At 42.0% G+C, this 13,782-nt stretch overlaps 1 protein-coding gene across 1 annotated transcript in view; it reads left to right on the plus strand.

The window, feature by feature from the left end:
• The window catches only part of LOC107862913 (zinc finger CCCH domain-containing protein 56), a 24,206-nt gene extending 11,396 nt beyond the window's left edge, over nt 1-12,810 (plus strand). Inside the window, exon 2 of the mRNA XM_016708626.2 lies at nt 12,285-12,810. Within this exon, the coding sequence (XP_016564112.2) occupies nt 12,285-12,556 (272 nt within the window). The 3' untranslated portion in view covers nt 12,557-12,810. The remainder of the gene's footprint in view (nt 1-12,284) is intronic.
• Nucleotides 12,811-13,782: the final 972 nt, after the last annotated feature.

The raw sequence follows: 13,782 nt of genomic DNA on the forward strand, positions 1-13,782 counted from the left end.
GGTTCAATGGCACCTCCAACTTCTTATCCAAGGTTTAGCATGGTTTGGTACATGTCAAGGCAAATGGATTTTTGGTGAATGGACTTAGGTTATCAAGGGCAAATCATGGTAAAGAAGGCGTTGGGGAGCTTGCCATCTCTTATGCAAGTCACCCCATGTAGAGAACTCATTGAGGCAACCACTGCATTTTGGGATGAGACAAGGTCGGTATTCAGATGTAGAGATGGCACCACAACTTGAGGAAATCAGTGGGTATGTTGAAGACATGAATGTGTTCCCAAAAAACAGTTGGCAAAAAGCTGAGGTTATTATTTCAAAAAGTGTCACTCTAGAAGAGATTCGCAACAAATTAGGTTTTCAAGGTAGTATGATGGTGTCATTTGTGATGAAATCCAAAATTCCAGGAAACTATTTGGTTGATAGGTTTGGGAACAATCAAGGGCGAGAAAAATATGAAGTAGAAAGTCCTGACCCCAAGTCATGGGAAAGTAAGAGAATCTTTGCCTTTATCGTCTACTTCTTAGGAATGGTGGTCTTCCCAAACAGAGCAGAAGAGGTCATACACACCCGTTTGATCACAGTAGTTGATGCTTTGTGCAATGGGATTGATAAGGGCCCTTGCACAATTGTACCCATGATAGTAGCAGACATCTACCGGGCCCTTGGTTGTTGCAAGAATGGGGCAAAACGTTTTGAGAGGTGTAATTTGCTACTACAGCTATGGTTGATTGAACATCTCCAAAAGATTCGGGGTGTGCAAAGTATGCGTAGATCAATTGAAACCGACAATATTGCCGTACATGATTTTCGAGTTATCATGGGAGTCCAAAAAATCAAATGGCCGAATAAGGCGGAGAAGTAGGGGCAAATGGTTAGTGCTTTGACTGAAGACTCCGTTCAATGGATGTTTGAATGGTTTCCTAGCACAAACTTTGTGATCTACACTCAGCACCAAGACTATTTTGATGGGACTTCACGGCCTTCAGCCATATGCTCCTGCTAAAATGATGAGGCAAGCGAGGAGGAAACAAGTAATCCCAAGGGTAACCAATATGGATACACATCAAGTGGACTATAAAGACAACAAGATTTAAAATGCTACGACATTGCCAAGACTTGGGGCAAAAAGACTTATCTAGACAAGAAGAGCAATTGAGTCCGGCAGGCTACATTAAATGGTTGCATGCCGACTTAAAGAATAAAGTGACTCCAGGCATCAAGAGGGGTAAGCATGTTAGTGATAAAGAAACCGGGGCACAAGTCTTCTATCGCTAGTTCAAGAAAAAGGCTTTGGAATCCGAGGCACACCGTCGCCAGTTACATGAGGATAATGCAAATGAGATAGCTAAAATGAGAAGAAAGTTAGAGTTTTGGAGGAATCGTGCCTTGAGCGGAGAGACAAAGGTGCAAGAACTTCGCAATGAGTTTGACAAACAAGGTAAAGAATATCTTGGCATGGGAAGTGTGGGAGGAAAACTAGCATTGTCCTATCTCTGGACCAGTCTCCATTGCTTCGACAAAGCTCTAGAGGCCTACAAGAAAGAGAGTTAAGAAGAAGATGTTTTTAGTTTAATTTTCATTATGATTTCCTTGTATTTTTTTTTCTTTCAATTTATTAGACAATTTAGTTCAATAAAGTTTTAGTTTTGGGGGTTTTATCATTTATGGGCAAATGACATTATTTCATGGCATACTTATCTCTCAAACAACGATAGGCCCACCTCTGGGACAAAAGAGGCTCCCAATATAGGAAACATCAAACAACGTACTTATTGTGTGTTGATCTATTTACTTCTTTATGCCACTAATTTTTAATCTTTTTGTTTTTTGTTTTCTTTTTCCCAAAAAGTTGATTTGTGCACTCTGGCCTACCCCACTCGATCGAAAGGGCTCCTTGTCCTCTACCTGCAAGTCACGGGGGTAAAGAAGTAATGGGGGATCGTCACAATGTTATGGACAAAGATGGCACTAGCTCGAAGGGAGAAAGTATTGCTTGACAGAATGAGATGAGGCTGAAAATGGAACAGGAAATTTTGGAGTTACAAGGAGAGTTGGCGTAGATGCGCAACTTAGCCAAACTTTCCCTTAATTTGGATACTCTCGAGCTGCAGGCCGATACTCATGCCATCCCAAACTCCTTCTAATCATCCAATGCCTCCCTCTCGACCTCAAATTCGTTCAAACATCCAAAATCTACCAAACCCTGTCCAAAACATCCCAAATCCTATATATGTGCCTACCCAAGATCCCAAACACTCCTCTTATCTATCTCCACAATAGCCCCCAAACATATAGCACCATCATGCATCTTGTAGCCATAATTTGAACCCCATATATGTTGACACCCTCCCACCTACCTACCCTTAGCATACATTCTATCCTCCAGAAAGTGATTATACAAGGCAATCCGCGGTCGAAAGGCTAAGGCAGCTAGAAGGAAATAAAGGATTGAGTGGGCTTAGTTATGAAGACTTATGCGTTCACCCAGATGTGGAATGGTCGGAGGGGTACAAACATCCTAAATTTGAATTGTATAATGGGACGGGAGATCCCAAGCGCAATATTGTGACAAATTGGCGAGAGTTGGAAAGAACGAGAAAATAAGAATAAAGTTCATGAGAAGTCTCATTGGGGAGTCTCTCACATGGAACAAAACGTGAAAAAATAGGCTGGATGGATTGATATGGCCTCTGATTTCGTTGAGCGATTCGGATTCAATATTGACAACGCTCCCAATTTGTTTTATATGTAGACATTAAGAAAGAAACCAACTGAGTCATTCCGAGACTACGCTATGAGTTGGAGGGCCGAGGCTGCGAGAGCTCGACCCCCAATTGAGGAGTCTCAAATGAATGAGTACTTTGTTCTAGTGCAAGAGCCACAGTACCTTGAAAAGTTGATAAAGGTCATGGACAAGTGTCTCCGAGATCATCAAGGTGGGAGAAATATTTGAAGAATGGTAGTATCATCAGTCTAGAGTCTTTAAAAATTACCAACAAGGCTTCACAATCTGGAGGGACCGCAGAAAACAAGAAATAGGTACAGTGACGGCAGCTCCGCCTTCAGAGAGTGTTCTGGGTTATCAAACCCCTTCAGCACCTTATCCACCAACTCCAACACCGTACCCAACATCTTCTTGCCTTCTACAACCCCCAATGTCATATCAAACCCCACTATATCAAACGCCTACTCCGTATCAAACACACCCACAATTCCCAAGCCCTTCCTATCCTGTATACAATGCACAACCAACTCATGTCCAAGCACCCCGACCCATTAATGTTCCAACACCCAAGCCTGCTCCTAAAGCCAATTTCTAAAAAAAACAATACACTCCTTTGGCCGAACCCATAGGCCAATTGTACGAACGACTTATAAAAGCGGGCTACGTCACGCCTATTCCTGTTGTGCTTGTTGATACTAATTCTGCGTGATATCACCATGATCAGACTTGTGCCTATCATTCTAGGATGAAAGGGCATCCCGTTGAGGCATGTTTTGCCCTGAAAAATAAAATTCAACAGTTGATCGACAACAAGGTCATTCAGTTGAAAGACCCAACACCGAATGTCACCAACGATCCTCTTCCGGACGATCAAGTGAATATGCTCGAAGAAGAGGGTACTCTCATTGGTGCACAGAGACGGGCACCATTTGAAGTTGAGGTGGCCACACCCAGAACTCCTTCCACAGTCATAAAGGCCTCCCCGACGCGGTTCCATGGAATTATGAGAAGAATATTCCTAGAAAAACAAAGGTGGTTGAAGTAGATGCCGCCCAAGGTGTGACTAGATCAGGAACAGTATATGCGCCTGAAAGTTTGTTCCAAGGGACTTCTTGCAAGGGGCGCGACAGCATGACTACTCTCACTCTTTAACCATCCTAAAAAGAGTTGTCATGTCGAATCCCGCATTTCACGAGAAAAATTGGGCACGACAGTTACTATTTCCAATTCTGACTTTCTTATTTTCCAAAGGTGGAAACTCTTTAAAAAGAGATTTTTCATATGTCATGTGGTTTGTACAACTACTGTCAATCATCCAAAAATCATATTTCTTGGTTGAATAATATGTTGCCACAAATAAGTGCTCTTCTTCTTTTCTTTGGTGACTTGGGCATCTGCTTTATATTTTGAGGTTTTTTTTAGCAAATCATAGCTTCATGATCAAGTTGATTATAGATCTTGCATTGTGTTTCTGGCATCTTCCAACATTTAAATGGAGGATGACCTATTTTGCCACAATGCTGGCAAGGTGGGTAGTTTTTCCTTAAATTATTACCATCTAAGTTGCTCGGACTCTTCAAAATTGTCTACGGGTGCGTGTCAATCCTCCAAAAATAGTGTATTTTTGAAGGATCCGACACGGGTGCGGCAACATTTTTGGAGAGTCCGGGCAACTTAGATTACCATTGCTTTGAGTTTGTGGTTGTCTGTCAAAGCTCCTTCAACTATACCATCCTGCCTCATAAGCCTCCTTTGTTCTTGTGCCTGCAATGTATTTAACAATTTTGTCAAGGTAATCTTGGACAGGTGTCTTATGTTTTTCAAGGTAGTTATTGATACTTTGTATCTCTTAGGCACTGTAACAAGAATTTTTTCAACGATTTTCGAATCTTTAAACCTTGTGTCAAGCAATCTTACCTTGTTAACAATGCTAAGAAGTCGGTCTGAGTCCTCTTTGACGATCTCAGATTCCTTTGTTTTTTTGCAATTCGAATTTCCTTATTAGATTCAACACCTTCATGTCTCGTATTCTTTTATCTCTTGTATATTCTTCCTTTAGATAATCCCAAATTTCTTTTTCTGATTTAAAGGGCATAATTTTTGTGAAAATTGTTGGAGACACACTAACAAACAAAGTTGTTTTTGCCTTTGATTTTATAATTTTCTTTTCCTTTTGACTTTTGATCTGGGTCACCGTGGGATTATTGAGCTGCAGAAGAATATCATACTCCTCCTTCACAGCCTCCCAAAGATCTAAAACCTCAAGATAAGTTTCCATTCTTACTGCCCAAAGTTGGTAATTCTCACCATCAAAGATAGGAGGAGCTATTTGGGAAAAGTTATTTTCAGAATTCATCTCACATTTCCTTTGACAATACAATTGCAGTATCTTTTCTCTCCAAGTTTTTCTGTGTTATTTCTTTTAGAGAAAATGGTTTATTACCCCCAACCTTTAGTCAAAATTTCAACTATACACTTATACTTTGCGGGGGGCTATGACCCTCCTGAACTATTTTAAAGTGGAATTATTATCCCATGAACGCTGACATGGCAAGAGAGTGTGTTTCACTCTCTTTAAAGAGAGTGAGAACGAATTTTTTTCATTAAAAATTTATTTTTAATATTTCTTTATTTTCTTTTTTCATTTTTAATTATTCGTTTTCTTTATTATTTTCTTTCTTCTTCTCCTTCTTTCTTACAAACAATGACATCCAAGAACTCATCAATGACATCCAAAATTAATTTATCATTTTCCTCATCTCCAAACACAAAATCGATTGGTTTCGACTTTAAATTCGTCGAAAATTTCAAAATGGGTATTGTTCATTGTTTCCAATTCAAGATTGTCGGAAATTTTAAAATCGATATTGTCCATTATTTACGACTTCAAAATCGTCGTAAATTTTAAAATGGGTATTGTCCATTGTTTCCGACTTGAAGGTCGTTGAATATTCAAAATTCTCTATTGTTTCCGACTTTAAGGTTATTGAAAATTTTAAATTCGGTATTTTTCATTGTTTCCGGCTTCAAGGTCGTCGAAAATTTTGAAATTGGTATTCTTCGTTGTTTCCGAATTTAAGATCGTCGAAAATTTAAAAATTGATATTGTTCATTGTTTCCCACTTCAAGGTTGTCGAAAATTTTAAATTCGATGTTGTTTATTATTTCTGACTTCAAGATCATCGAAAATTTCAAAATCGATATTGTCCATTATTTCCGAATTCAAGGTCGTCGTAAATTTTAAAATGAGTATTGTCCATTATTTCCGACCTCAAGGTCGTCGAAAATTTCATAATTCTCTATTGTTTCCGACTTTAAGGTCATCGAAAATTTTAAATTCCATATTGGGCACGGGAGTAATTTCAACGAACGGTTACTTGGCTCTCTCTCTTCTGAAGCTAACGGCTCTCTCTCTTCCTCCCTACCCTCTCTCTCGCTCGCACCGGCCCCCATCGCCGCCGCCGACCGTCGGCGCCGACCCGGCGCCGCCCTAACGGCTCTCTCTCTCTCTAACGGCTCTCTCTCTCTCTCTCTCTCCCTACCCTCTCTCCCTCTCTCTCGCACCGGTCCCCGGTCCCCGGCGCCGTCGCTGACCTTCAGCACCGACCCGACCCGACCTCCGGTCTCCGGCGCCGACCCCCCCTTCGCCGCCACCCTCCGGCGCCGACCCTCCGGGTTCAGGATCCCCGCTGTGCATACCCCCCACCCCCCCACCCCTTACCTGTCCTGTCCGTACCCCCCCGCTGGGGGGGTACGGCCCCCCCCCCCCCACCTCGGCCTTCAGCCAGCCAGCCGCCGCCCGATCTCCAGCCGCCACCCGCCGCCCGATCTCCAGCCGCCACCCGCCGCTCCGTCTCCAGCAACCGCAGCTCCAAGCGTAATCCGGTGACTTCTAACCTTTATTATTTTCGTTACTTCATATTCCATTCTATTTCCTTATTTCATATTCCATTTTATTTAGTATTATGCTAGTAGTAGCCCCTGTACCTTGACTTGCGTGGAATTTGTGGACATTGTCTGTTGTTGCTGTTGTTGTGGTCGTTTCTTCCACTGCTTGGGATTGGGTATTGGCTGGGAACCTGTATTTGGGGCGGTGGGTGTTGAGTCCGGTGGTGTTTGCCCCCTAGTTGAGTTTAGTTTTGTTTCGGCAGTATTCCTGTAAATTTGTGTGAGCCTTATATTTCCTTGCTGCTGCTTTGATACTACCACCGTGTATATCTGTTTATTTTCCTATACTTTCGTGTAGTTGTGGCTGTGGGCGGTAATGGGTGGATAGAGTCATGTCCGAGGGGGTTGGGGAGTGGGGCCGTGGTGGGGGCGGGGGATAAGGAGAGGGCGGGAGTGGGAGGGGGGTCAAGGTTTGGCCGCGGGGGGGTAGTGGAGGGCGTGACAGTAGGCTGAGGGTTGGGTCTTGGAATATAGGGACCCTTCAGGGTAAGTCCATAGAGCTTGTGAAGAGTCTTAGGAAGAGGAGGATCAACATTGCGTGTGTCCAAGAGATCAAGTGGGTAGGGTCCAAGGCTATGGATGTGGATGGTTACAAGCTGTGGTACTCTGGGAGCGACAGGCGTAGGAATGGAGTTGGCATCTTAGTAGATGAAGAGCTTAGAGGTCAGGTAGTGGAGGTGAAGAGGATCAACGATAGGTTGATGACTATTAAGTTGGTCGTTCGGGGGTTTACCCTGAACGTGTGTAGTGCTTATGCGCCGCAAGTGGGATCGGAGGGGGAGGAGAAGATGCGGTTTTGGGAGGCGTTGGAGGAGGTGGTGAGAGGCGTGCCTAGTTCGGAGAAGATTGTTGTAGCAGGGGATTTCAACGGGCACATCGGGGCGCTACCGGGAGGCTTTGGTGACGTGCATGGTGGTTTTGGTTTTGGGGAGAGAAATGAAGAGGGGGCGACCCTACTGGAGTTTGCGAGGGCCTTTGGGCTGGTGGTGGTGAACTCGGGCTTCCCGAAGAAGGACGAGCACCTGATCACCTTTCGAAGCGCGATAGCCATGACTCAGATTGACTTTGTGTTGCTTAGGAAAGGAGATAGGGCGTTGTGTAAGGACTGTAAAGCTATCCCGAGTGAGAATCTTTCGACCCAGCATAGGCTCTTGGTTATGGATTTGGGTATAAAGAAGAATAGAAAGAGGAGGACTAAGGAGTGTAGATCGAGAATTAAGTGGGGCGGCCTGACGCCAGTGAATGCGTGGGAGATAGGGGAGAGGTTGGCGGGAATGGGGGTGTGGGAGTGTAGGGGGGACATGGATAGTATGTGAGACAGGGCGGCAAGGTGCATCAGGGAGAATGCAAGTGAGGTGTTGGGTGTTTCTAGGGGACAGGCCGGGCACCATCGGGGGGATTGGTGGTGGAATGAAGAGGTGGAGAAGAAAGTGGGGACCAAGAAAGGGGCGTATGCTAAGTTGGTGGAAAGTAAGGACGAAGAAGAGAAGCGGGTAAACAGGAAAGAGTACAAGCTAGCGAGGAAGGAGGCGAAGTCAGCAGTCACGGCAGCTAAGACGGCCGCTTTTGAGAGCTTGTATGCAGGGGTACAGGAGAAAGGAGGGGAGAAAAAGTTGTTTAGACTCGCTAAGGCTAGGGAGAGGAAGGGTCGTGACCTCGATCAGGTGAGGTGCATTAAGGGGGAGGACGGCCACATTAAGAAGAGATGGCAGTCGTATTTTCATAGGCTCTTGAAGGACGAAGGGGATAGAGCTATTGTGTTAGGGGAACTGGAGCACTCAGAGGAGTGTCGGGATTTTAGCTATTGCAGACGTTTTAAGGTAGAAGAGGTTAGACAGGCTGTCCGCAGGATGCGAAGGGGTAGGGCGACGGGGCCGGATGAGATACCGGTGGAGTTTTGGAAGTTCGTTGGAGAGGCTGGTGTAAGGTGGTTGACTGGATTGTTTAATGAAATCTTCAAGACGGCAAAGATGCCCGAGGCGTGGAGGTGGAGTACCATGGTCCCTCTCTATAAGAATAAGGGGGACATTTAGAGTTGCAATAACTATAGGGGGATTAAGTTATTGAGTCACTCTATGAAGATCTGGGAGAGAATAGTCGAGGTGAGGCTGAGACGGATAGTGTCTATTTCGGAAAACCAGTTCAGATTTATGTCCGGCCGCTCGACGACGGAGGCAATCCACCTGGGGCAGAGGTTGGTGGAGCAGTATAGGGAGAGGAAGAAGGATCTACACATGGTGTTTATCGACCTGGAGAAGGCATACGACAAAGTCCCCAGGGAGGTGCTTTGGAGATGCTTGGAGGTGAGTGGAGTACCGCTGGCATATACCAGAGTAATTAAGGATATGTATGATGGAGCGAAAACCCAGGTGAGGACAGCGGGAGGAGACTCAGAGCATTTCACTGTCCTGACAGGATTGCATCAGGGATCTACTCTTAGTCCCTTTTTGTTTGCGTTGGTGATGGATGTGTTGACGCGGCGCATTCAAGGGGAGGTGCCATGGTGTATGCTTTTAGAGGTGTGGAGGCAAACTCTTGAGTCTAAAGGGTTCAGGGTGAGCAGAAGCAAGACAGAGTATGTGGAATGCAAGTTTAATGACGTGAGGCGGGAGAATGAGGTAGTAGTGAAGCTGGAAGCACAGGAGGTATGTAAGAGGGATAAGTTCAAGTATCTTGGGTCCGTAATCCAGAGTAACGGTGAGATTGACGAGGATGTCTCACACCGTATTGGGGCGGGATGGATAAAGTGGAAACTCGCGTCGGGGGTACTGTGTGATAAGAAGGTGTCGCCCAAGCTTAAAGGCAAATTCTACAGGGTGGTAGTCCGTCCGGCCTTGTTGTATGGAGCGGAGTGTTGGCCAGTTAAGAACTCCCACATCCAAAAAATGAAGGTGGCAGAAATGCGGATGTTGCGCTGGATGTGTGGACTGACTAGAGGGGATAGAGTTCGGAATGAGACTATCTGGGAGAAGGTTGGTGTGACTTCAGTGGAGTGGAAGATGCGGGAAGCACGATTGAGATGGTTCGGTCACGTGAAGAGGAGGGGCATGGATGCCCCGGTCCGTAGGTGTGAGAGGCTAGCGTTGGATGGTTTTAGGCGGGGTAGGGGTAGGCCGAAGAAGTACTGGGGTGAGGTGATTAGGCGGGACATGGAACAGTTACAGCTCACCGAGGACATGACCCTAGATAGGAAGGTCTGGAGGGCGCGAATTTCGGCAGAGGATTAGGGCCAGTTTGGGTCGCTAGTGTAGGGAAGTACTTGGTGGGGGTTTTATTCCTATTATGATTCCTTGTTTCGTGTTTCATGTTTTATTACGAATCTGTGTGCTTTCCTCTGCTTTCCTCTGTTTTATATTACTTATGGGTGCCGTATTTATGTTATGTAATCTGCTTTTGTGCTTTACTATGTGTTTGTGTGGTATCTCGTGCCTTGATCCGGGGGTCTATCGAAAACAGCCTTTCTACTTCACCAGAGGTAGAGGTATGGTCTGCGTACATCTTACCCCCCCCAGACCCCACTAGGTGGGAATACACTGGGTTTGTTGTTGTTGTATTGTTCATTGTTTCCGGATTCAAGGTCGTTGAAAATTTGAAATTGGTATTGTTCGTTGTTTCTGGATTTAAGATCGTCGGAAATTTAATAATTGATATGGTCATTGTTTCCCACTTCAAGGTTGTCGAAAATTTTCAAATTCGATGTTTATTATTTTCGACTTTAAGATCGTTGGTAATTTCAAATTTGGTATTGTTCATTATTTTTCACTTTAAGGTCGTCGAAAAATTATTTGCATAGAAGTAGGAATAAAGAGATGAAAAGTAATGGTGAAAAAATGATGAAAAATAATAAAAAGTGATAAAAATGGCAAAGAAAGTAAATAAAAATTAATTTTAAACAAAAAAACACGTGTCAAAATACTATTGGCGCGTGCATCACACCTTATCCAAAATGACTGATTGTCAGGTTTTTGGGGGTAATAATTGCATTTTAAAATAGTTCAGGGGGTCATAGGACCCTCGCAAAGTATAAGTGTGTGGTTGGGATTTGGGGTAAAGGTTGGAGGGGCTTTGGACCATTTTCTCTTTCGTTTATTTCAAAGCTAAAAACCAACACAAATGAAAGAGATGACAACAAGAAGTAGTAAGAAGAAGTAAACAACATGAAAGTACGAAAATACAATAGTCCAGGCTAGGGAAACAACCAATAGGAATGAAAATCTGGGAGTACAAAAATACAAGACTATATAATACTCCGGGAATGGGAAAACAAGGCACTCAACTACCTACTAACCTACCATCGTAATTGTCGTCCTAATTCATCAAAAGCTTAAATTTGAATTTCCTCTTCTCTCCAATATTTACCTTGTCATAAAAAAGGTAAAAAAGTTATTCCCTCCACTATTTTCATCTCCCTTCAGCATCTGATATCTCTTTATTGAAGCTGCAACCTGCCAATCCCCAACTGCCTTCTTTTATTTTTACCGATGACAACAGAAGCTTCATCTCCCTTCTCTTTATAAATTGTCTCACATCCTAAGGCAATTTCTGAACTGATTTGTTCAGTACAGACGGAATATCAGATATCAACCAGTATTGTTAGTGTTGGTTATATTACTTCAGGAAAGAAGTGATGCTGAGTGATTTTAGTTAGAAGAAGAGGTGGGACAGTTTTTAGAATTTAGATATTAAAACAAATTGGGAAAGTTAAAAATTTGAGAGAGGTTAGTGCAAAACGAAAGCAGAAAAAGTAGCTTTGATATCTCTTTTCCCGGAATAGAGAATTTTCTGAAATACTGAACGTGGCCACTCATTCTTAAATATATAGCAACTTTTAGATAGCTCTCATACTGAAATAGTTTTGCGTGTTATCACCTGTTCTATCCCACTGGAATTGGTCATTTGCTCTTATTGCCTGAGGATTTAACTTTAATAAGTAGATGTTATGATTTAGTTATTTTGTTCTGAGTCATCTATCAAGCTCCTGTTGCCATATCAACTGAATAAGTTTGATCATTCTTGACTAGTTCAGTTTATAACTTCTCATGTTATTTATTGTCTTAACGGCAGTGAAGAATTTATTAAGTGTTGCCTTTGCTGTAATTTGCTTGATTCTGAACGTTGTTACACCAACTCATTGTTTAAGATGAAAGGTGTTTTGGATTGCAAAACTAAACTAGAGAGAATGTAGTTTTGCAGTTACTAAATTAGATGCCAATTCTAAAAAATAGAGGTACTGTAATCAGATGTATTTATATGGGTTCAAAGTTTCATACTGAAGCTAGTCTAGTTGTTCTCTGTGTTATAGGGAGAGAGTGTCATTATAAATCAATCTGTCATTGGACTTACAGTGGTGAAGGAACCGTATGAATTATGCAGCTCAGGGAAGCAATCGAATATTGACTTGTAGATGACTTGACGCTAACTTGTTATTCATTTCTACTGATGTCCTCGATGTTCTACCCACCCTATAGATTTGTTTTTCCCTAGCTATTGTCATTGGTTTCTGGACTTGGACCAAATTCTATTCGGATATTCGATCTGGTGCTCCTCATTTGTGGGATTACAGTGGGTATGTTATTTTATCTGGTGCTAATGTCAGCTGTCTTTCGGGCAGAATTGCACAAATATGGGGGAGGACTTGTGGAGATAGAAGGCACAGATTCTCTATCTACTCCTCCAGACCTAAAGCAGGGAGGGCATCCTTTTAAAACAGCAGACAGTACGGTCCCCTCAACCATTTCAACACCTCGCGCAGATGTTTACCATTTGGGGCCAGGCGTTCAAGTGCAAAGACCCTCTGGCATAGTCCAAAGGATCATTCAGAAGTGGAAAGGGCCAGAAAAGATTAGTAAGATATATGGCGACTGGATTGAAGACATCGAGTGAAAAAAGTCATGCTTTCGACTAGATAGGCATCCAAAGGCATTTGAGTTCTTTTCGTATCGCTTTGAACTGTAATGGGGGCATGGTTAATGTTGTTTTACAGCTACAAATAGAATAGACAGCATGTGTTGCTGAGTTGCTCTATATATTCTACTGTATATCCTTTTGTTTGGAAGAAAAAGGAGCAAAATCTATGTTGTATATGTTATTTGCATTGCCCAGGGAAAGATTCAGTATAATACCTTGAAGAAAATCAACTTTGCTGTGCCTTTTCAGTAGTTGATTGATAGTACTCCCTCCGTTTCGGAATAAGTGAAATTGTTGGGGTATTTATTGGTGTTTCAAAATAAGTGAATCATTGAATCTTTTTTCAAATTTGTCCTTATTATTTGAGAACCAATTAACTTTTGAAAAGGATTACAAGGTCAGTTTTTTCTTTTTTTGAGGTAAAAATGAAAAGTTGTATTAAATTTATGTCTTTAATGCTTTTTCCTTAATATGTGTCAAAATTTAATAATTCATTTATTATGAAACGGAGGGAGTATAACATAAGCAATTAGTCTAGGTAGAATACATTGATAGCCTTTTAAATTTGTAGGCAAAACTTTTTTCATACTCGAACTACGATATGTTTTGATTTGAGGAAAAAAAAAAAAATGAAGGACATATAATAAAGTGTTTCTATTGGATATTTTCAACTCTATAAAGTGTTTCTATTGGATATTTTCAACTCTATATTTTTAAGATCTTTCGCATGTGTTCTCAAGTTTTCATTATGCACACAAAAACTATTTAAAATATACCAAATATACCACTTTCTTTAGTTATGTATCTTAATAAATCGTAAAACCTCATGCATGTTTCAATTAAAGAAAGTGATATTTTATGTGATCAACTTATTAATGGATGCGTGTTTAAAGGACGCTTGTAAACAAGTGCCTAAACTTTTTCAAAATATGAGTTAGAAGTAAATAAAAATATTTTATCATGCTTTCCGGTATTCAATTAGAACTTTTTCTAATTCTAGCCTCTGAATAAATTTACTGTAAATGTTAAAAGGTTATAACTGTATGCAACTGTCAATAAAATATCTATATACATATATATTTAACTATGCACTCAATTATCAGTACATATCAAATTTGAAATTATTTTTAAAACTCATAAATTTTAAATTCTCCATCTATATTTATGGCCAAAATGTGTGAATTATTCGTCAACTAGTTGTC

This window comes from Capsicum annuum, chromosome 3, assembly GCF_002878395.1.
Source record: "Capsicum annuum cultivar UCD-10X-F1 chromosome 3, UCD10Xv1.1, whole genome shotgun sequence".
Lineage (NCBI taxonomy): Eukaryota > Viridiplantae > Streptophyta > Magnoliopsida > Solanales > Solanaceae > Capsicum > Capsicum annuum.